The 22,166-nt window shown below is 38.0% G+C and overlaps 1 protein-coding gene across 1 annotated transcript; it reads left to right on the forward strand.

Moving 5' to 3' along the window:
- Positions 1-200: 200 nt before the first annotated feature.
- On the forward strand, positions 201-21,418 carry LOC140140913 (uncharacterized). The gene is made up of 6 exons (XM_072162667.1): positions 201-306; positions 5,684-5,766; positions 9,001-9,060; positions 9,308-9,359; positions 15,918-16,000; positions 19,033-21,418. The coding sequence occupies exons 2-6, from the start codon at positions 5,703-5,705 to the stop codon at positions 19,191-19,193; spliced, it is 420 nt and encodes a 139-aa protein (XP_072018768.1). The 5' UTR covers positions 201-306; positions 5,684-5,702; the 3' UTR covers positions 19,194-21,418.
- Positions 21,419-22,166: the final 748 nt, after the last annotated feature.

Genomic DNA, 22,166 nt, shown 5'->3' on the forward strand with positions numbered 1-22,166 from the left:
CTGCAATTTCATTTGATACCGTTCCGGTTGGTCTGGTCTATAGAAAATTACAATAGTGAAAACGAGTGATTTAAAACAGTGACGTGGCAGCGTCATGGGCGTTACCTATGATGTGAAGCACTTTCATCCGGACTTTCATGAATAAATCTGAATCACAAAAGAATCAGGCCCAGATCAAGCCCATAAAAGTTGATTATCTCGCTGGTGAATCACTTTAACGCAGGACATCCGGGAGGACATCAAGCAAGCAAGTGGATTTGCCATTCGTTGTGTCCATCTCATTCAGATACATAGTACTATAGTTGGGTAAGTCTATACTACATAGGTACGGCGTATATAGGACTGGCAAGCAAGTCTATACCCACCTGAAGTCCGGTAGCTTACACAACCCTTATGGCTTTATGCTCTGCATGCTAGCCATGCGCTTCAACGGAAAAAGTTTTGAAATATTTTCTCAAAATATCAAGAGCTATCTTAAGAATTACTGAACCAATAATAGGCTTGTTTGTATTCATTTAATGCATTTTTCCTTCTGATTCCAAATATGGTGATGGTCATTTACATTTCTTAAATTTTTGAATTTTGATTTTTTTTAAACATGTCGTCTGCAGAGAGTTACGATGTAATCTTGTCTAGCCTAACGAACATTAATGATGCGATCAAGCAAAATCAGTCGGAACTCGGAAATTTTAAATTTGCGGTTTCTTATAGCATATTCTATTACCATAAAATAGTATAGTGCGATTTATAGAGAAAGAGTCATTTTGGCACAAATATTTTAAGTTGTTTACTTCAAGGTGGAGCGGGTACGCGTAAGTGACAGCGCGTATCGCGGAAATATTGCACGCGTAACCAAGCGTGATGCTGTGCGTAGAATGTGTTACGGCGCTCGACCCATTATTGCAGAATAATGGGCTCTCACGTGACGCGTTTCAACCAGGGCCGTTCCTAGGGATTTTGCCGCCCTAGGCAAAGCCTCTCCCTGCCGCCCCACCAAAGCATACTAAAAAAGTGTTAAGGGAGTTACCCCCTTGAAAAGTCATCAGTTTTGACCTATTTGTATACTGCCCACAACCGTTTTCCTCAGTGGCGTAGATTTCTTTTTGACATTTTTTGGAGGGATGGGGTTGGAAAAAAAATTCTTGAAGTAGGCCTATAGTGAATTCAGCACCTTTGGCGACATAAGAAGTTTGTGGTACAAATGCGCGCGAAGCGCGTGAAAAATGTTGGCATATTGAAGCTAAAGTATTGAAATGTGGTGCAAAATGGAATAAATTCGCACGAAGCGCGAAAAAATGCACTTTTGGACAAAAAATGTCCAAATATGAGGTTAATTTGTCGAAAACCCACATACAGTCGTCAACATTGGGGAGGGGGATGATTGTATGGACCATCACCCCTGGCGACCACCGAGATCTACACCTATGATTTTCCTTCTTTTCTGTATTTTTTATCCCACTTTTTGTTCTTCTTCGACACTTAGTGTTTTCTGTTTTCTCCTCTCTTCTATTTTTTTCTTCTGTTTTTCTTTTTTCCGTCTGTTTTTTCACCGCCCATTTTCATCTTCCTTTTCTCCGCCCGTTTCTTCTTTCTTTTTCTCCGCCTCGTGTCTTCTTTCCTTTGCTCTGCCCCGTTTCTTTTCTTTTTCTCAGGTCCCCCTTTTACTTTTCCGCCCTGTTTTCAGTTTCTCTTTTCGCCCCCTTTTTATTTTCCTCCCATTTTTTTTTTCTTCCCTCTCTGCGTTTGCCGCCCTAGGCGACCGCCTTACCTGGCCTAATGGTCGGAACGGCCCTGGTTTCAACAAATCATAGTGCGCGATTTTGAATAATGGGTCGTGGAGGTAATAGAATTAGTTATAAATTCGTTCTGGCATAAAATCTTACTCAGTATAATTCATCAAAATCTGTCCGTCTGTCTGTAAGAGGATTTTTTTTCGAAATGGACCATGAAAAGTCCATATTGTTTCATAAAAAAAAAATTAAAAAAATCTAGAAATTTGCAATTTATTTTGATGCTTAATTGAATGAGAAATTGTTGTTTAAAAGGACAGACTTGTAATCAGGCTAAAAGTTAGCCCATTGAGAAATGCATACTTGTTGTGAGTATGTGGTGAGTAGACTTGAACAAATCTTGATTTTACACACCACCAAATCGGGTTTGAATCAAACTCCAAACTCAGTGTTTTATTCTGAGAACCACACCAGGTTGATTTAATGTAAAAAAAAAATGGGGGTGGGGTGGGGAGGGGTTGTAAGGTTGATGGTTAAAAGAAGTTGATGATTAGCATGGTATACAGATAATATAATAACATTATCACTTATGAATAGCTTTATTTTGATACCAAATTTCATTTGTAGTTCCCATCAGCATTGACAAAATCATCAATATGAACATGTCGTTCAATGAGGATTTTTGCATGTATAGTGGTGTGCAACAAGAAAAACAAATCAAATAAGAATGGCGACATCCTATCTATTGCGAAGTGGCGGTTTTATGAAATAATAAGAGTTGAAACTTGAAAGTGAACAGTGTCATGTGCTTGAAAGGCTAGGTCTATATATTTAACTATAAGGCCTGATTCAATTCCATGTTTTCGTCGAAGTCAAGTTATAATGGATTTATAGTGAATTCAATTTTGATGAAGTGAGTACACAAAAATTTGTTTAAGCTTACTTACACAGTACACATATACATGCGCATGCATGTTGAACCACACTCAGTTTCAGAGAAGAACGGCAGTCCCTTACTCAGATTGACGCAAGCGCCCTGTTAATGAGCGACATTTTGACGCTTAATCGGCCAATCAGATTACCGCGTATGTTGTTATGATTGTCAGACGATTGAATCACCGATCAGAAACACACGTCCGTGTTTACGCTGTGCACGCTCTCAAAATGTAAACAAGTGCCGTTCTTCTTTGACCGAAACTGCATGTAGCTGAGCGCATGCATGCCATATGGCCATATCTGTAATCGCCATAGGGTAGCAACAACATATACAAGATTAAGCCTTTTTAAAATGAAATTTTATGCATACCGAATTTTATCGGCTAAATACGCAGTTATGCCGTTTGAAATGACGCGTCAATTATTTGTAATTTGTGACGCATCGTGAGATGGCGAACACATCCAACAAACCATTGATTAGCAAAAAGCCTGCATTTAATTTAAAAAAAAATATAATTTAACTTTTCCCTGATGTTCATTTAATTTTTGTGCATTAGCATTCTATTCAGTAGGCAAATTTCCCAATACTACAATGTACTACAGTACACACATAACCTATGATTCTGCATGGCCATAGATGCTTGTTATGTAACACCTTTTGTAATTTACACCCTTAATCCAAGGTTATGAATATAAAATGAGGGCTAGCTGTTTACATTGTCTGTTTGCATTGCAATGGACCTGTGATTTTGCACAATGGATCTTGTTATTGCATGCTAAAAATATCCCATGTTGTCTAAATGGAAGAATGTTTTATAAATGGGGGGGTGCCCTAAAATTACACCCACAATCATACCCCTAATCTAACCATCGCAATAACCCTAAATCCTATATGTACTTCTAACGTATAGCCGTCCCTAATTCTAAACCCTAACCTAATTTTGAAGTCGACGCCCGACGTCGCGAAATGACAACCGCGTACGTCTAGAATAGCGTCGAAAGCGAGACGACCGAGACGCGTCCAGCAAAAATCACGAAACGCGTATAACTCCCATCGTTCCGCTTCAGCGCCGCCGTGCGCGCGTCGGTACACGACGACGTTGTCGTCGTCGATAAACTCTAACTCTATGTCCGAACCCCAACACAAATATTATACAGCACCCATGCATAGCATGTGTGCACTGATGCTGGTATAATATTATACAGCATCCATGGTATAATATTATACGCAATACAGCATATACTTAGATGCAGTGCACTGATCCATGGTATAATATTATACAGCACCCATGCATATAGCATGTGTGCACTGATTCCTATTTTTTTTTTTTTTTTTTTTTAACTTTTAACTTAAAAAATGAACTTTTTCTGGTCCGCTTTGAGAAAAAATCATGTTCTGTGTGTGTGTCCCCAACAACTGCGTGCATACATGCCTGATGGTCATGCACCAGAACATACCCGAACGTACTAAACATGCTAAATGGGGTAACTTTGGGTCACTTTTCAGAGTTTTTAAACCACTGCTTCCAAACAAAACAAATTATATTTCCAACTATCTCTTCTTTATGACATTAGGGTTCCGTTCTACACCTTGAAGTTGAAAAAGATTTTTAATAATTTTGTAAGGGTGCCCCAGGGTTTAAAAATAGCCCAACCAAAGTAAGGGCAACTTTGGTCAGAGTATTACATTCCATGAAGAAAAAAAAAATTGATCTTCGCTGTATATGGGCAAGTTGTTGTTTTTTGATATTTTACCCTTTGCAAAATTAATCAAGCACGCATCCTTGCTCACAAATATCGATTTTTAATTCTTCTGAAAAAACTGTAAAAAATGCTCATTTTTGGTAATTTTTTTCGTAAATTTCGAGGAAATTGGACATGAGCGACTATTGTTTCTTCCAAATATATTTCTTAACAAATTGACACCAAATACGACTAAAAACAATATTGCTGTACAAAAATATGACCATATGAAAAAATATATTTGACCGACCAAAGTTGCCCCATTTTACGGTACTGCTCGCGGAGCGAATTTTTATCATAATTTGATGAAAAATATAATTGCTTTTCAACTTCAACTGACTTTTAATATCGGCTATACGGTGTCATGCACAGAATTCCTTTAAAATTATATGATATATAGGTCGGATATGTGTATTGATAAGAAAACCTTACTTACCAAGTTTAATTTATTTCCAAAAAAAAAGCGTGTTTGACTTTTTTTTGTCGTCTCAAAATCCTATTGAATTTCTACAAGGAAGGATTTTTGGCACTCAGCCAGTTTCTCAAAATAGCCAACTTTTGAGAAAAGTTTTATAGGCTGATTTTTCTCTCCTTTTAGCAGTTGTATAAAAGTTTTAGGTTTCATTTAACTGCCAATATATCAGAATAATACAAACCAAATTCATTTTCTATATAGTGTTACCTTCAGTATAGATTTAAAGAATGTTGATACATTTTGTTCTTGATTTTTAACAGGGTTCTGGAAAGGCCAGAAAGAACTATTTCGGGGTTCATTAAATTTGGAAGAACCCTTTTCTCTTGTGGGTTCTACATACAGGACGGCCAAGAACACATTTTTCTAAGAGTGTATAACCTTCTGCACATGTAACCTCCCCCCTATGTGATTCCTGGGTCCACCCCCCCCGTCATCACAGACAGCTACACACCCCACACCAAAAATTCCGTGTTGCCCTTAAACCCGACTGAACCGAATGATATGAGTATTTTAAGAGCCTTCCAATTGTAAAACAGTGGCGTAGCCAGTACTTTTTCAGAGAGTGGGCAAGGGGGGAGGGGTCAAACAAATTTTAAGGGTGGCAGAATGTATAAAGGCCTAAAAATCTTAAATATCGGGGCGGCCACTATCCCACAGGGTGGCAAGAGGGGGGAAAGACTTTTCACGGGGGGATGTGCCCATCCCCTGGCTACGCCACTGTGTACAAATCATAAACGTGATATTCCCCCGTTGGAATCTACAATTTTGAATTATATCAAAGTCTTAATTTCGTTTCCAGGGCTATTGCTATTTACATCATGAAGATCACGTTGGCCTTTCTGATCGGAGTAATTACACTCTCCATGGCTGCAGCTTATCAAGGTAAATAACAAATAGAATATTTTTTTCAAATCTGTTAGGCCTATAGTAGTGTTGTGGTAGCTTTCGAACATTTAAAATGTTCCTCTTCAGATCTAAGATAAAGAGACAAACAAATAAAGTGGTATAACTAAATATAATACATTCTTAACGATCCTGCAATCTCATTGGTTCTTACCCGTGTGATATGACACGATATCACACGGGTCAGCGCGTGTGCATCAACGCGATACTCGTGCTCGCTATTTGAACCAATCGGAAGTCGCATAGCAACAATGGGACTGATCGATTTTAAGACCTAGGTAGTTCCTTATAATGTAGGACTTAATTTGATTAAAATTTGTAATATACTTATGATATTTCTATTTTAATTGAAGTGTTTAAGAATGAGAATAAAGGTATTGTTTTTAGCCGCTGTCGTGCATCTATCATCTCATATAAAACGGGCGACATCATTATTTTTGGCCTCGTTGTTTTTCTTAAAATAATGTCGCCCGTGTTATAATGAGACGATAGATGCACTCCAGGGGCTAAAACCAATATTTTATTCTCTAACTAAAACTACAAAAAATACTACATTACAATACAGACCTTCATATCCCGCCCCCAGTAGCGTTAGATCTCTTTTTGACAATCCGGGCATGCAGTTTGGAAACAATTCTTGAAGTATAGTGAATGCAGCACCTTTTTGGCAACGGAATAATTTTACGGTATACAAATAAGCGCGCGAAAAATTTGGCATATTGAAGCTCAACTGGTCAAATGTGGGGCAACAAAGTTCGAAAATTGGCACTTTGTAGGCTAAAATGGTTAAATATGAGGTTAATTTGGTCATGAAACCCATATACATGGGTGATTGTATGGACCGTCCCTCCTGTCAAAATATTGGGGGATTTATGAGATCTACGCATATAATGCCCGCGCCCTTCCGTTTCATTAATTCATGTTATTTATACATCTTGTTAAAGACCCATTCAGTGATCCCAGCGCACGGCTTTTGGCTGGACCGCTACATGTATGTTAGCACATCTATGACAATGACACATGGTACCAAAATCTGAACTTTGATGTGTAAGAACGTCCGGATGAGCAAATCACTGAATGGGCCTTTAACTGTTTGCTTTATTTGCTTTATTGTCTGCGTGCGTCAGATCCTGTCATAATTGGGATTCACCGTTTGGGTAAATCCCATAACCCTTTGCGAGTAGGCCTACACCGGATAACTCGTCATTTGACGTCACGCCGATCTGCGCCGATGCGCACATCGTTTATCGAACATCGTTACTGCGCATTGCAAGTCGGCGTCACGTCAAATGACGAGTTCTCAGGTGTACTCGCAAAGGCTTATGGGATTTACCGAAAAGGTGAATTGTCTTTTTAAAGGTGAACCTCATTGAAAATAAAGTTATATATCAATGGAAAGCTTATGATGCCAGGAAGCAGAAAAGAATATTTTTTATTTGCCTAACGCACCAGGATAGACATAATCTCCATGCAAAGATTGGATATTGGCATCCCCCCTAAATTACAAAACGAAATCGTTCAAATTGGGCGCTTTCGATGATGACGTCAACACGGGGACACACAGTTACTTCCGGGTTTGATTGTAAACACAATGTCCATGCATTACTGTGGCATGCATTGGGCCAATGCACGAACTCAGTCATTGCCAACTTACTTTACATGAAAAATATCTTCAATAAAATAAGAATAACATGAAGGAAACATCATGATCAAATCAAGAATGAAGTTCCTGAATAAAGTGTGTGGATTAAAAATGGGGTGATTTGGGATAGGCCAAGCCATCCACGATATGCAGGGAATATTACAGTAAAGATTCGCAGAAGAACCGGAATGAAAAAAAAAAAAAAAAAATAACTGCTAGTGCTACCAGTTCAGATCGTCACACCAAGTTGAGATGAACTTATCACAATGAGAAAATGAAGGAATAGAATAAAGTACATGTACGGGATTTTTAATTATTTCTTAACTTTACAACCGGTCATGTATGATAGGCGAACTCGTAGATACATACGGGGCGGGGTGAAGTCACTCAGTCGCCGAGTGTTCCGTATCCGCGACTGTACGTACTGTACTTGCAGACAAAATGACCGATTTGATATTCACATTCTGATATTTCCAACTTATTGCTACTTCATCAGCAAAATTTATTCCTGTAGATGTTCCAAATATAAGGGAACGATTGATCAAATCTGCTGAAACACGGCGCAACTTGAACTTGTGCTACCGGAGAGACGAAGCGAGCCGGGGAAGCGAGTCGCTGTGTTTGCCCACCTTGATCGGCGCGGCTGCCTGTAATTTCTTCAGCATAAAAGCAGCAATTTACGCATCGTGTTCGGTAATCCATAAAACATGAATGTTTCACTTTTTCAGTACACTGATGGTAGTATCATTAAAAGAATCGTGACACAAGTGACAATATTTTAATTTTATTCAGATTTCAGAATTCCATCAAATAACGGTCTACTAAGCCTTATTGTATTTATTTTATAATAAAGTAGGGCCTATCTGTTTCTTTCAATCGTGATTGTGTGGAAAGAATGTACCGGGAGAATGTATTACCGCAATGCGCTATAATATGAAAACCTTTATGGGCTGGATTTGATGAAATCGGCGGTACTACAAGACGATATTTTTAAAAATCAGATATTTTTAAATGAATCAAGAATAGGGAATGTCACAAACAAGTTGTTTAATTTGTTATTCGATCATGTTTATTCAGTCCATGACATGAACGGTATACGGTAGCAGCAATCATTTGCGCATGGAATTGATCCCAGCGCGAAATTCAAACTCAATTACCCAGTTATACCCAGCCAGTTATGACTGATTTTATCAAAATTTACGGAACATTTTCGTGTTGACAATAATTCTATTATTTCTAATATATATAGAAGGAATCAGCAACTTGAAGATTCTTCTCATTTCAAGCTTTATTGTGAAAATCAGACTTGCCGGGCAGCTTGCAAAGTACAGGAAGCAAGTCTTGTTTACATGTTTCCGAGTAGGATCACGTGACTGCGAACCCTGAGCTTACGTCACGAGCAAGACCAAAAATTCATTCATTTTTTTAATTTTTCAGCTTTATTGGCCATCAAAAAAATCGGAAAAAATAATTTTTAATATCCTGATATCATAAGCTTTTCATTGATATATAACTTTATTTTCAATGAGGTTCAATACCCGAAAATAAAATCCGTTTTATTCTATTTGTAGACACTGATCTTCGAACATTGCTGGATGCGTTGGAGCAAAGCTTAAGGGCAGATTCTGGTGGTGAGTTCGATTCCTTATAGCTGGACCTATATGAGAACTACATGCCGATTTTGAACCAATCAAGAAGGGTATTAATAAGATCATCTGCAAATGCAAGTTTGACCATAAAAAGTTTAAAGCCCCAAATTACATTTGTAAAAAGAAAATTCCTAGTTTGAAAAATAATCTCTTGAATAATGCACGATGTCAAACTATTGAAATTGTATACCACTTATAGACAATTTTTCTTATTTCTCCTTAAACTTAGACGCACCATCCATGAAGACGAGCAAGAGGGCCGATTGGGAGAAAGAATTTAGGTAAGTAGACTGGGATTATGTATATATGTATATATATGAAGGGGGTTATACCCGGCTACCTGTACATGTATAGACCCGTGACGTCACGCAGACGTGTATAACGTGCGATCGCTGCCATTGATAGGCAAATCGACATATGTCAATTTCGCTGAAAGAAATTGACATATGTTGATTTTGTCCAATAGGAGAACTCGAAAGTTACACAGGTAAGCTTATTTACATAAAATCGACATATGTCATTTCCAAGGATGGAAATTGACATATGTCCATTATTTGAAACTAGTTGTGCTGTTTGCGTCAATTTTACGTAGTGTAATTGGCTGCGTACTGCTTCTTCATACCTGATTGGTTGAAACATGTTTGCAATCATGTATCATGTTTACGGTATAAATCAGCATATGTCCATTTGAAGACATGTGATTGGTTGCAAAAAAGAATACACCCAAAAAGACATCCAGTGCGCCCAACTGAAGTATAATCCTATACGTTGATCGCTTTTGGCCTGCCCAAAATACCCCCCCCCCCCCTTATAATTCAAAACCACGGGGTACACATAAGTAGGCCTATAGGTATTGCACCACCCCTAAGACCTGCACAGGAAATAGGCCTCCATCCGTGTATGTACTCGTTATGTCGTACGTTGTATTTTTAAAAGCTCCAGTCCTTCTATTTAGGCCATCATTTGTTTTCTAATAATACTCAATAGGAAACGATATTTACCCAACGGAATAGATGTTGAAATAGTTGTATAGTGATGTAAGAAAATATAACAAGCGGCCAGTTGTACACATAATAAATTATAAATAAACAGCGATAGAGCTCATACTCCGAGGTGTATTTTGGGCGCATTCGGAGCGTAGCGATTTGGAAATTGACATATGGCAATTTCTAAACTGGCATATGTCAATTACCATTTTAAATCTTTCTGGCGGTAATTTCAGCCAATGAGACGGAAGGACAGTTGCAGCAACCAATAAACAGTCATAAATTTGACACTAGTTTTCAAATAATGAACATATGTCGATTTCTCCTAAGGTAACTGACATATGTACATTTTACGTAAATTAGCTAACTTATGTCGATTACAAGTTCTGCTATTGGATAAAATCAACATATGTCGATTTCACTGAAAGAAATTGACATATGTCAATTTATCCATTTATGGCAGCGATCGCACGTCATAGACGTGCGACGTCACATGTCTATTAGATCTGTCGATTAAATGCACTTTTTTGGCCCAGATCTATGCCGTTTCGTATATTTATCATGCGTTTCCAACCCTTTTGAAACCATTCTAAGGCATTCCATGCGCTAAAATTTCAAAATTGTGGCTAGATCATGTAGATATATCTCAGGCATCTCAGAGCATTACCTGGTTTTTCCCGCCATGCGGGTATAATACTGAATTGACACTCAACTTAGGTGTAATTTATCTTGGGTCGAATCTCTATCATGGAAAGTTTGCTATATCTTTATAAATATAATGATCAGCTATGTTCGATTGTTCTAGATTTGGGTTTTAGCGTTTTATATTTGAAAGAACTAATGTGTTATTGCAATATTTTGAAACCACAAACCAAAATTGGGTGACATGACCTACGCGTACGGGATTGGGCTACAAATGTGTATTTTACCAAGTTATAGCAATAGGGAATTGCTTCATTTTGCATATGCATGAGTTTCTTGTGATAAACTTCAAAATGTGGAAAAAAAAAAAAAAAAGGATGAGGTTGTTCAAGAGTTTAGGTACATATGAAATGTGCTGAATAAGTTTTTTGTTTATGGATGAAATTTGCTGTAATCAACGAAATCTGGCGAATTGCTCATTTTCAGTCCAGATTGACACCCAACATATTCAAATTGGTTAAATTTTGAATTAATACTTGTCCAATTGTTTTCCACCTATCCCATTGCGTTTCAATGAAATTCCTAGTAGGCAAAGTTCTCTAAATATATAGTCAGTATCTGAGTTTTTTCCTATTAGTATTATACTCAAAAACGGATTTTATAATAAGAATTAAAGTTGTAATCATTGCTCTATGAAAAAGGATACAATTGCACTCCTGCTGACCCAGGCTACTGATAAGCTGCAACAAGTGTGACCACTAATTCAACAATAATAATGAGCATTAATCTGAGTGACCATTCCCTGATCTGACCAAATAAGGAAACAAACATCAATAATGTTGGGAGTGACACTAGTCGTCAGGGGGAGGTAAATACCAGTAATTGGGGTAGATTGTAACTACCAGTAAACTATATATTGTGCATAAATATATCTGAAATAAAATACCATGCTTTTAATGGCTTTTAACTGTAATTTACTAATATTGGTAAATGGTAAAACACAGAAAAGGTAAAACGCCCGGGGGGGGGGGCACTCAACTTTAGAACTGACGGGTATGTGCCTACTGGTGTCGCGAAGTAGGGGCCTATCGGTAACAAAACGTTATTTTAAAAAAGGGGGTCATTGGGTACAAACAAAATAAAAAAGGGGCTAGGGGGTCATTGGATATAATATTTTGAAAAAAGGGGGTCATTGAGTATAAGATTTCAAAAAAAGGGTCATCGGGTACAAAATTTTGAAAAAATGGAGCAAAATTTTGAAAGTTTCGGCATAATTTTGAAAAAATGGAGCAAAATTTGAAAGTTTCGGCATTTGTTTGTTGCATTTTGATGATGCTCTTCTAGAAAATCTAGAAAAAAGGGGGTCATTGGGTAGCCGCAACCAAAAAAAAGGGGTCATTGGGTAGCCGCAACTAAAAAAAAGGGGGTCATTGGGTATGACTTTAAAAAAAGGGGGTCATCGGGTATAGTCGACTTCAAAAGAGGGGGCCTATTGACAGGCACATGCCGTCGCTTCCAAAGTTGAGTGCCCCCCCCCCCCCGGGGTAAAAGGACAGATTGTTATGGGGGTTATGGACATGATGAGTTAGTAAGCGGAAAATGTTGAATGTCAGGTCAAGGTCATCCAAGGTGAATTGAGTATAGATTGTCTAGTCTGTGTTACAGACCGTGTACCTATATTATCCATAGGGAGAGAAACTACAGGGAACCACACACTCTCGAAAACCATAACTCGCCGCCAGCCGCGGCTCGTACTCGCCGCTTCGCGGCTCGAATTCGCCGCTTCGCGGCTCATCGCGGCTTCGTCGCTCACCCCTCCTTGATCACGAGTCCGACACTATCTCGAGTCAGTCTTTGACAAAGACTAAGATTGTCAGATTGTGGAAACCATCAAGGTCATATCAAGGTTAAAGTTACTGATAATAGATAGCTGGATTGTCATGAAACTTGGTTGATATGAAATCCCTTAAAGGTCCACCAACACATCTGGAATAATGAACTACATAATTGAGTTATGTGGCCCAGGGCATGTCAGTCCAGACACCACCTAAGTCCAAATTTACGAGCATTCAAAGTACTTGCAATGTAAAATTATGAAACATGATCTGCAGCCATGGCGTTGTCTTTTTAAAGACATTTCTTGTTCCATATGAAAGTAATTAAGGTGTTCCATCAAAGCTTTCGTCGTGTGCTGCTGCCACCTAGCGGTGGTTCCGGGAACGTTGCGTCTAGAAGGAATCCGCTGTAAATGAAAATATCATTGAAAAGAGCAGATTCTGAACGTCTAAATTAAAATGTTAAATAAAAAACCCTTTAAAAAGGGATGTACCGGGACAGGAAGATTATATAACAAAAAGTAGATCACAGTGATTCCTTTACAATGTACCCATTGCCAATAACTCATCCAAGTTTGTGCCAATTCACCTACACCTTTTATAACATTCCAGAAATATTTGTTTTATTGTATTTTCTTTTTTAAAATATAAATATACAGTAAAAATAATTTTTAAGTGTAAAGATTGTGGTTGTTTGAACATTTTGAGCCAAGTTCCATTTGTTGCTATTCTTTCAACATCAGTCTTTACGTTGTTACATAAATTTGAAAAAAGATGGAATAGATTCCAAACATTTGGTACCAAATGTGATCCCTTCTATACATCCTCAAGAATTTAGGAAGCTAATTCATTGGCGATTTTGCCCAATAGTTTATGTTACACTCTGTTTTGTATTCGCTCTCACACTATACTTACGTCAAAACTGTCTATATACAGTATAATTGTGATTGCACAAATGAAATTTGTAAAAGCAAACAACATTCGCATCTTTTAGTATAGATTAATTCATAACAATCTGGTTTGAAAATTTAAACACACAGAATGTTAAACACTATATCAAGAATAATTATTTTTGGAATATATAATCAACAAATATATTATAGGCCTACACATACTGAAACCCAATGCTATTGTATTAATTTTGTTTATAGCATGGTTAAAGACTAGTGATATAAACGTAGGAACATAATTCGTTACATCTGCACCAAAGCTACATTTTACTGATTTCTGATTTTTCTGTATATCATCATTATATATTATAGACAAAAATATATGAAGTTAATCAACTTATCCAAAAGAAGGTAATTGTTTATCATGTGTGCAAATAGCTTTTGATACCAGACTTTTGATTAAGGGCATAACATACACCCTCTTCTATCCTAACATATTATTATTATCATGTGAAACTCCTAAATGTAGAACCAATAACCTGCCAATTATTCTCTATCTCCCACCAACTGCCAATTAATTTTCATGGTAAGGTTTCTGGAATAGATGTGTAATGACATCAAAACATTTTCATTAACCTATAGCAAGATCGCTGCTAGATAACCTTGACCCTGCTTGACATGACATGATGACCACACACTGACACATTTACTGAGTATTTTATTGTCCCCTGCAGTTTATACTCTAATAAGGTCAATGTGCATGGTAAGAGGACCAGCGAATTTGCCCAATTTTCAATTTAGAAAGAAAGTTCCTAAAATATATACTGATTTTACCTTAGTCATGCAAAATCAACACAAAACTTCTGCTTTCTTCACACACCAATTTTGGTATTTCTATTTGCTATGACAACTTGATCATTTTTTGACAATATTTTCTGTTTTATTCATAAACTATCAAATAGAAAGTTAGAAACACTAACAAACTTCAACCAATTAATAAGTACCGTGGCCAGCTTTGCTGGCCCTGGTACAAAAAGAATTGTTGTTAAACCCGAGTTATACTTATTTGAATAAAACCAACCATTTTGGTAGCTTCACGCGGTTCCACTCGCCAGGTGTAGTGTATTGATTGGTATGGAGCTATATTCAAATAAATCCACAACGGTGCTACAGTTTGTGTGGATACAATGGCAACTCGTGTAATTCGTAGTCTTCCGGATGGTCTGACTGAAACTTGCTTGGAAATGTTGCGAATTGGGTCAACCTTTTCGGGCTGTTGAGGAAGGGGACGGCAAAATTTAACTTTCTTCAGGCCCCCGGGGTAGCTGCCACGGTACGCCACTGCATATTGTATATACTATTGGCTCGTTTCTTTGCGTGCAGTGCAATATGATGAAATTGAAATTAAAAAATTAAAGAAGAACCCGTCTTATAGGCCATAATATAGTTCTCTATCCATTATAGGGCTACTGATCGAAACCACTCCTGCCACAAAAATTCCGTTTTGTATTTGAATACCCGGCGCTATTATTAGGCCTACCAGTCAACAAACTACCATGATTATGTCTACATTATGTCTATATTAAAGAAATATTTTGCAGTAAAAATGTGTTTTTTAACCTATAAAAATGTTTTTTTAACCCATAGCTTCCGGGGGCTTCGCCCCCTGAACCCCATCAGGGCCGGCCCCTGCATCCCACCCTTATGTGGTCGCGCTTCGCGATCAAAAGGTCCACTTTTTTACATTCAACCCCCCCCCCCCCAAAAAAAAATCCTAGCTGCGGGCCTGTTAACGGACTTCAACTCAGTTTAGGAATCGCTGCGTCCGTTGCTAATGAACGAGGCGAACCTTTTTTTATTGGCATTTTGGGGGTGGGGGGGGGGGGGTGAATGAGCTAATTGCTAATGAGCTAAAAATGCTAATTAATTATGCAAATTAGGCGGCGGCTTCACTATATAATATACATTAGAACATACGGTAATTAGAAACACTTTGACTAAGTTTCAAGGCAAAAGTATGCAAAATAAAAGTACACTGGACATTATAAAAAATTATGTTAATGAGCCTCTCCAGTCATTTTAGCTCATTAATTTTATTAATTATTGATAAAACAATAAGATACAAAGAAAATATAAATTGATATATTTTCAAACAAAAGCCATATTGTAAAGTGTGCTTTGCTCTACTCAATTAATCTGTTTAAAAACATGCTTAGAGCACTTCCATAATGCCTCCAATACCACCAGTTCGTGATCAGCAGCCTCATCCCTTCACTTTCTCCAAAAGTTGAGATTTTTATAGCACCAGACACATTTTCTTCTGAAATATTTTGTCATTCATTTTTAGCTTGACAATATATTTTTTCCGGCTTTCTCTAATTAAAAATAAATGCTGTCAAATTACTCAAACCAAAATGCGCGCACTCTATACGGGACACAAACTTTGTATTTTGTTTAACCTAATTTCTTTACTTTTATCTGTCTAGATCTAGGGCCGAGTGCGAGAGACAATGGAAACTGGAACTCGACGGACACTGCATTTCCCATCCATATCGTCGCGATATGCCAGGTAGGTAGAAGTGGGGCAAATTGGTCAACCTAAGGGGCAAAATGGGACACCAGATTTTACTCGGCTATAATACTAACTAGACTTAGCTGTGGTCTAAGACCACGAACACAGCTGTGTTGTGACCCCTTAATGACCTTTGACCCCAAAATCTACGAAAATCCCACAGGCATTATGTCAATGCATGTGTGCACATAGTATCACCATGCCATGTTATTTGTGACAGAAGGGACATTTTGAATGTTTTTCGTCTTGGACCGGAAGTGACCCCTTAATGACATTTGACCCAAATAAAAAAATACCACATATACATTAGGTAAACATAATTCATGTGTGCACGTACCGTCACTCTCCTGTTTTTCTTATCTTATAAAATTGAAGATATTTGGTTTTATACCGGAAGTGACCCCTTAATGACCTTTGACCCAGTAGCATTTTGAGTTGAAAGCCGTGACATCGGCTATGTAGGCTAATACCCGACAAGTGACCATACCACTACAAAACACAATGTATATCACCAAGAGTCTAGACTTATACGTGTCACAAAAAATGGTGCCCGTCGGCCTCCGGCTTCATTATTTTTATTAAGGCGTTCCATTTTACCCCATGCGAAATTGTTGCTGTAAAGAAGCGGGGTAAGATGGAACAGCTGGGTAAAATGGGACACCATTGATTTACTGTGGGATTTTTTTGTTGGGGCAAGATGGGACCGTGCGAGTTGGCACACAGTAAATCAATGGCATCCCATTTTACCCCAATTTGGCACATTTCTAAAAGAAAACTTTTCTATAATTTTCGAAGAAAAAAGTAACAATTTTTGTCTTTTTTGAAGAAGGTCCTTTAGAAGTTATTTTTTAATTTGAGAAACGCTAATCCGGGCCATTGATTCAGATATTTAGCCTCAAGTCGTGACCTCTGCTTACACATGAAAAAAAAATGGAATATTAATTTTGATGTTTAAGGCTTACGGCCCTCCGAAGTTCCTGTTAAATGAAGAATGGTTCTTTCAATTGGTTGGAAATATAAATAATTCTTTTGTTGCAAAAATGGGCAAAATGTGACAATTTAAAGGTATAATTAAGCATTTACGAAAATCACTGTCCTATTTTACCATGTGTCCCATTTTACACCAGCCTACCCTATGTAAGGTATATAGGCCTAGCCCTCACTATACACTAAACTGCGGTGTACAGAGTGGTCCAAAAACAACTTTACCTCATTTCAAAGTTTCATATCTCAAAATTAAAAGGTCTGTCCACACTGGACGTATACGCAGGCACGTTGTAATTTTCAGATGGAATTCGTATACACGTATACGTATAAATTTCCTTTGGCTTGTTAATAAAAAATAGCTTAGAAATGCAGCTAACATCATAGGGGAAAGTGGGGTAATACCGGACTGTGGGGAATCCCGGACACACCGATTGCAGCTAAACGGAGAAGGGTGGCACTATTATACTACCTTAGGGTATTAGCTACCTCAAGGTGTACCTCACGTGTACTACTACCAGCACTTTGGGTCTCGTCTTTCTTTGTGAAAATTACGAAAAAACAGAAGTTGTCATTTTTGACTTTTTATCTGAAAAGTGATTTATTAGCTGGGTGACAGTTAATGCGACAAGGGACACAGATGAAGTATGGATGAGAATTATGTTTGATACTTGATTGTTAGCTGGATGTATGAATTTTGGTATCTTAAAAATGGATTAGTAGAACAAGCACTGAAAAATTAATTCGGGACCGTGAGGGTAATCCGGACACACATGCGTCTCTATACAGATAGGGTAATGCCGGACACTTGCTATTTCGAAAATATAGACAACAACGACAGCCCCCATTTGTATGCTTGAGGTAACAGAAGTACCTAATACATTCTGGGGGATTATCATCCTACTCCACTTTCCCTCTTAGCAGCAATCATTAGTCCGGGATTACCCCGTGTCCGGCATTACCCCATCATTTTTTACCATTTTGTTTTTTAATTATAACTTATGAAACTATAGATGTCGAGTTATTAAAAACTCGTTACTAGTTAGAGCATTACTCCTACTTTGCATTGATATGATTTTTACTGATGAACTTTATTTAATCTTGTACCTGTGTAGCCTTAACGAAAGGTGCCCGGGATTACCCCACTTTCCCCTACATATTATTCTAAATTAGGGAGGCGGAAATTTGTTCCGTTATTCTGGGGAAAACTATATGCACGTACCGGTACACATGCTATGCCAAAACTCTCTATTGTAACTTCTTGATGGCTCACACATAATTATGTACATGTCATAACTTGTCGCATCAAGTGCTGCCATAGGCGTAAATCCAATGGGGGGGGGGGTAAATCTCCTCAATATTTTGCCAGGGGAATGGTCCATCATCCCCCCAATGTTGACGCCTGTATCTGGGTTTCTGACCAAATTAACATCATATTTGGCCATTTTAGCCCATTTTTGCACGAATATATTCCACTTTTGCACCTTATTTCACCAGTTCAATATGGGAAACTTTTTCGCGCATTTGTACCATAAACTTAATTCAGTCTGCAAAAGGTGCTGGATTCCCTATGCTTCCAAGATTTTTTTTCCAACCCCACCCCCACCCCCATGTTAAAAAGAAATATATCTATATCGCCCCAGTTGCTTTTTGGCGAGGAAGAAGAGAACTTTTTTCTCTGGTGCGGTTTTTAACCCCGACCCCTCTGGTGCACGGGCCTACCTTGCCACGAGGGTGTAGCTTGCCCGGCCATATATGACTGTTCGCATGATGACGCAATCGCATCACGTGGGATACCTGCTTGTGCCTACGCTTTCTGAATTGAGGTTATTTGATGTTTGGTACGATTAGGGTTAACAGTGTATTTGAGTCTGATGGGGGAAGTTTTTTTGTGTTCACATAGTTGGTGTTTCCCTCCCCCAAAAAATCTATCCGCACTTGAAGTTTTCCTACCCCCTATCCACCTGAAATATGCATGCTGCTATGTCCCACAGATGCTTCAGTACATTTCACTAACACATTTTTTATGATGATTGATCATCCAGATGTAGATGCTCTCGCTTTCCTTAACAAGCGTGGTAAAAGCCTTAACGGTCTTTACCATGAATGTTGTGACGAGAGCTGCAGCATGGAAGAATTTGGAGAACATTGCACTCAACGCCCAGAATCACAAGAGGGTTTTAATCCTTTTAAGCTCGGCAAATAATTGGTTTGGCTAAACCTTACAAATATTGCTTACAGTAAATATTGCTTACACGAATCCTAAAAATATTGCTAAGTATGCCTTAAGTAAGCCTTATTTTGACGATTTTATGCCTTAAATATTGCTTAAAGGCATATAGTGAAATATTGCTAAAATATAAGCGATATAGGCTATTGTTTGTTATCCTAAACAAGTAAGCAATATATTGTTAAAATGAGTAAGCAATATATTGCTTATTTGAGTAAGCAATATATTGCTTATTTGAGCAAGCAATTATATTGCTTCTTTGTGTAAGCAATATATGCCTAAATATTGATTATAAGCCTTGTATTTATGAATATAAGCCTTATATTGGTGATTTTATGCCTTAAATTATTAAGGCATATGGGTACAACTGGCTTCCAAGCCTTATTATATTGCTAGGCATATTGCTTAAATATGGCTTAATTTTCGGTTAAGGGCGTATACACCAGAATGGTAGCATTGGGGAGTAAACCCACTTGAAATTCACACTCCTGTGTAGAAGATTAAACTCATGTTTTCTATGTATTCCAACTGGAACAGCCCAGCGTGATAATATATTAATATTTGCATGTAACCATGGTAACGATATTAGCCAATACATTAATTCTTATTAATTAGTTGATTATTTTAATAGTTCATTAATATTAACAATAAGCAACATCGACGGTCAAAAAATCGAATAAATTGGTTTTGGTGCCTATAAAGGTTGCGTTTCCCGTACGCCGTAATCGTACGCCCCTAGCGTACGCCCGTCTAATGCTGGTTTCACACTTTCTGCCGCTTGCCGCTGAGCGGCGTGACTCTTAATCGCCGCTTGTACTTTTCTGCAAGCGGAGCGGTACACCGCTGAGCGGGCATGAAAACAAAAAAGAAACCCCTGAAGTTCTATACGGGCCCGACAGACCCAGATTTTACAAGAATTTTAGGAAACTATTTTTTTCTGTATATAAATGCCGACCCAAATTACGAAATTATCGGGAATTTTATTTTGGTATTTCCCAAAAATACAAAAATATTTACAGTTTTGGTCTCAGAGAAGATATAAATCCCTTAAAAGTGAAGGATCAGTCTTTAAAATTGTCATTAGGTATTTCCGAAATGAAAAATTTATCAAACCCCAAGGAATCTGCATTATTGACAAAGTTGAAGCCCCACTGGAATACATGTAGCTAATTTATATACTGTCCATATATAAATTACAGATTCATGTAAAATGTCTTACTACATCTTTCATACGGATTTCGGCTATGTTCACGCATTTATGACAATGACAAAGGTACCATAATCTGAATTTTGATGATTTTTACGATCGTCCGGATAAGCAAATTACTGAATCAATGGGCCTTGTTATGCAATAACCTTTTCTTTATATCAGGGCTTCCTTGCCTCGTGATTTTCATTTTCCCTTCTCCTGCCGTTGGTGAATGTTCAATGTTCTTACAAATGTGGTTACCTAGTATTTTACAGCATACGGCTTTGAAGTGTAAAAACTATAGCCTTCTAAGATGAGAATTGCCCTCTCTAGGCGAGATTGAAAAAAGAGGGGGAACACTCCCGGTCTCCCCTAAACAGGGGCGTCGCTAGAGGGGGGGTATGGGGGGACACCCCCCAATACCCAATTTTTGTCGGAAAAATTGACTGTTGTCGTCAAAACCATGTGATTGTCGGCAAATGTAGTTAAAGCTATGCGATTGTCGGCAAATTGCAAGAGTCATATAAAAGATTAATGTGTTACGAAATTGTGCTTTTGTTAGGTAATAGGCCTATTGTTAATGTTATACTAATAGTAGTTAAGTTACTAATTAAAACAAATTTGTCGGAAAAACAATTGATGATGGGTGATGGGGATGTGCGGCCACATTGACCACCGTTTTTAACTCAATGACCCCGTTTTGTTTTCCTGTCACCAAAAGGGCCCCCTTTGCAAGAATTTTGGACAAATTTCTATCTCTCGCCGAATGTCTCCCGTTTTTTCATTCTAATTTTTTCCAAAATGTTTTAATTTTAATGAAAATTTGGTATCACTTTCATATTTTGATTCAAATACTTTTCCCAGTCTCACTGAACCCCCTTTTTTGGTAAGATTTTCTCATTCCCCTTTTTTGGGCCTTCAACACCGAAAGACCCCTAGTTTCGAACTGCTGTCCGACCGCACATCTCCGTCACTTCCAAAGTCAAAGTCGAGGGGGGGGGGGATATATCGCCTACTACATAGCCGAATTAATATTTTAATACAATAAAATATAATGTATATAGTTGTAGATTTATGCCTATTCGCCGTAGAAGTGATGTAACGGGATTCAATACCATAAGCAATATAGATGAATACAATTTTGGAATATAGGCCTATCGTCCTGCAATACAACATTGAACCATAAAAGACCTAGATCGTAATTCTATATTCATATCGTGCTGATTACTCGCACCTGTATAAGGTTAGTATCTTTGAAAAGTGCGGCATTGTAGTCACTCTTTGATGGAGTCGCATACACGGGTGATGAGTGCAACCTACTTGTAGTGCAGTGCGATATATTCAAAAATTGTATTCTATTGCTATGGTAGTTAATCCTGTTACATCATCACTTCTACGGCGAATACAATCAAGTATATGCGGTGGTAATAGAATTCATTAAATTATCCATGTCATTAACTTCTGCTTCGTCTCTGACCTTGATTGTGGTCTCCTTAGGGGGCTGGCATTTTCTTCGGAAGGGGGGTCCCAAATATGTCGGTGACCGGAGTCAATTTTTTTATGACCCCCCTATCGCGGGCAAATTTTTTTACGACCCCCCCCCCATCGCGGGTCTAAAAATTTTATGACCCCCCTTCCAAAGAAAGTGCGTGGAGCACATTAAAATTTTTATCGTCAGAGTAAAGAAGGCGTGCGGAGCGCGTAAAATATTTGCATAGATTGTATGCACATTTTGATCGTGAAGCTAAAGAATGCGCGCG

The sequence above is a fragment of the Amphiura filiformis genome, chromosome 19 (assembly GCF_039555335.1).
Source record: "Amphiura filiformis chromosome 19, Afil_fr2py, whole genome shotgun sequence".
In the NCBI taxonomy this organism is placed as follows: domain Eukaryota; kingdom Metazoa; phylum Echinodermata; class Ophiuroidea; order Amphilepidida; family Amphiuridae; genus Amphiura; species Amphiura filiformis.

What these genes read in the sequence shown, in the direction of transcription:
- LOC140140913 (XM_072162667.1), top strand. Translation starts at nt 5,703, where the DNA reads ATGAAGATCACGTTGGCCTTTCTGATCGGAGTAATTACACTCTCCATG. An exon ending in CATGGCTGCAGCTTATCAAG is followed by an intron (nt 5,767 to 9,000) that starts GTAAATAACAAA and finishes TTCTATTTGTAG; the next exon opens with ACACTGATCTTCGAACATTG. An exon ending in ATATCGTCGCGATATGCCAG is followed by an intron (nt 16,001 to 19,032) that starts GTAGGTAGAAGT and finishes TTGATCATCCAG; the next exon opens with ATGTAGATGCTCTCGCTTTC.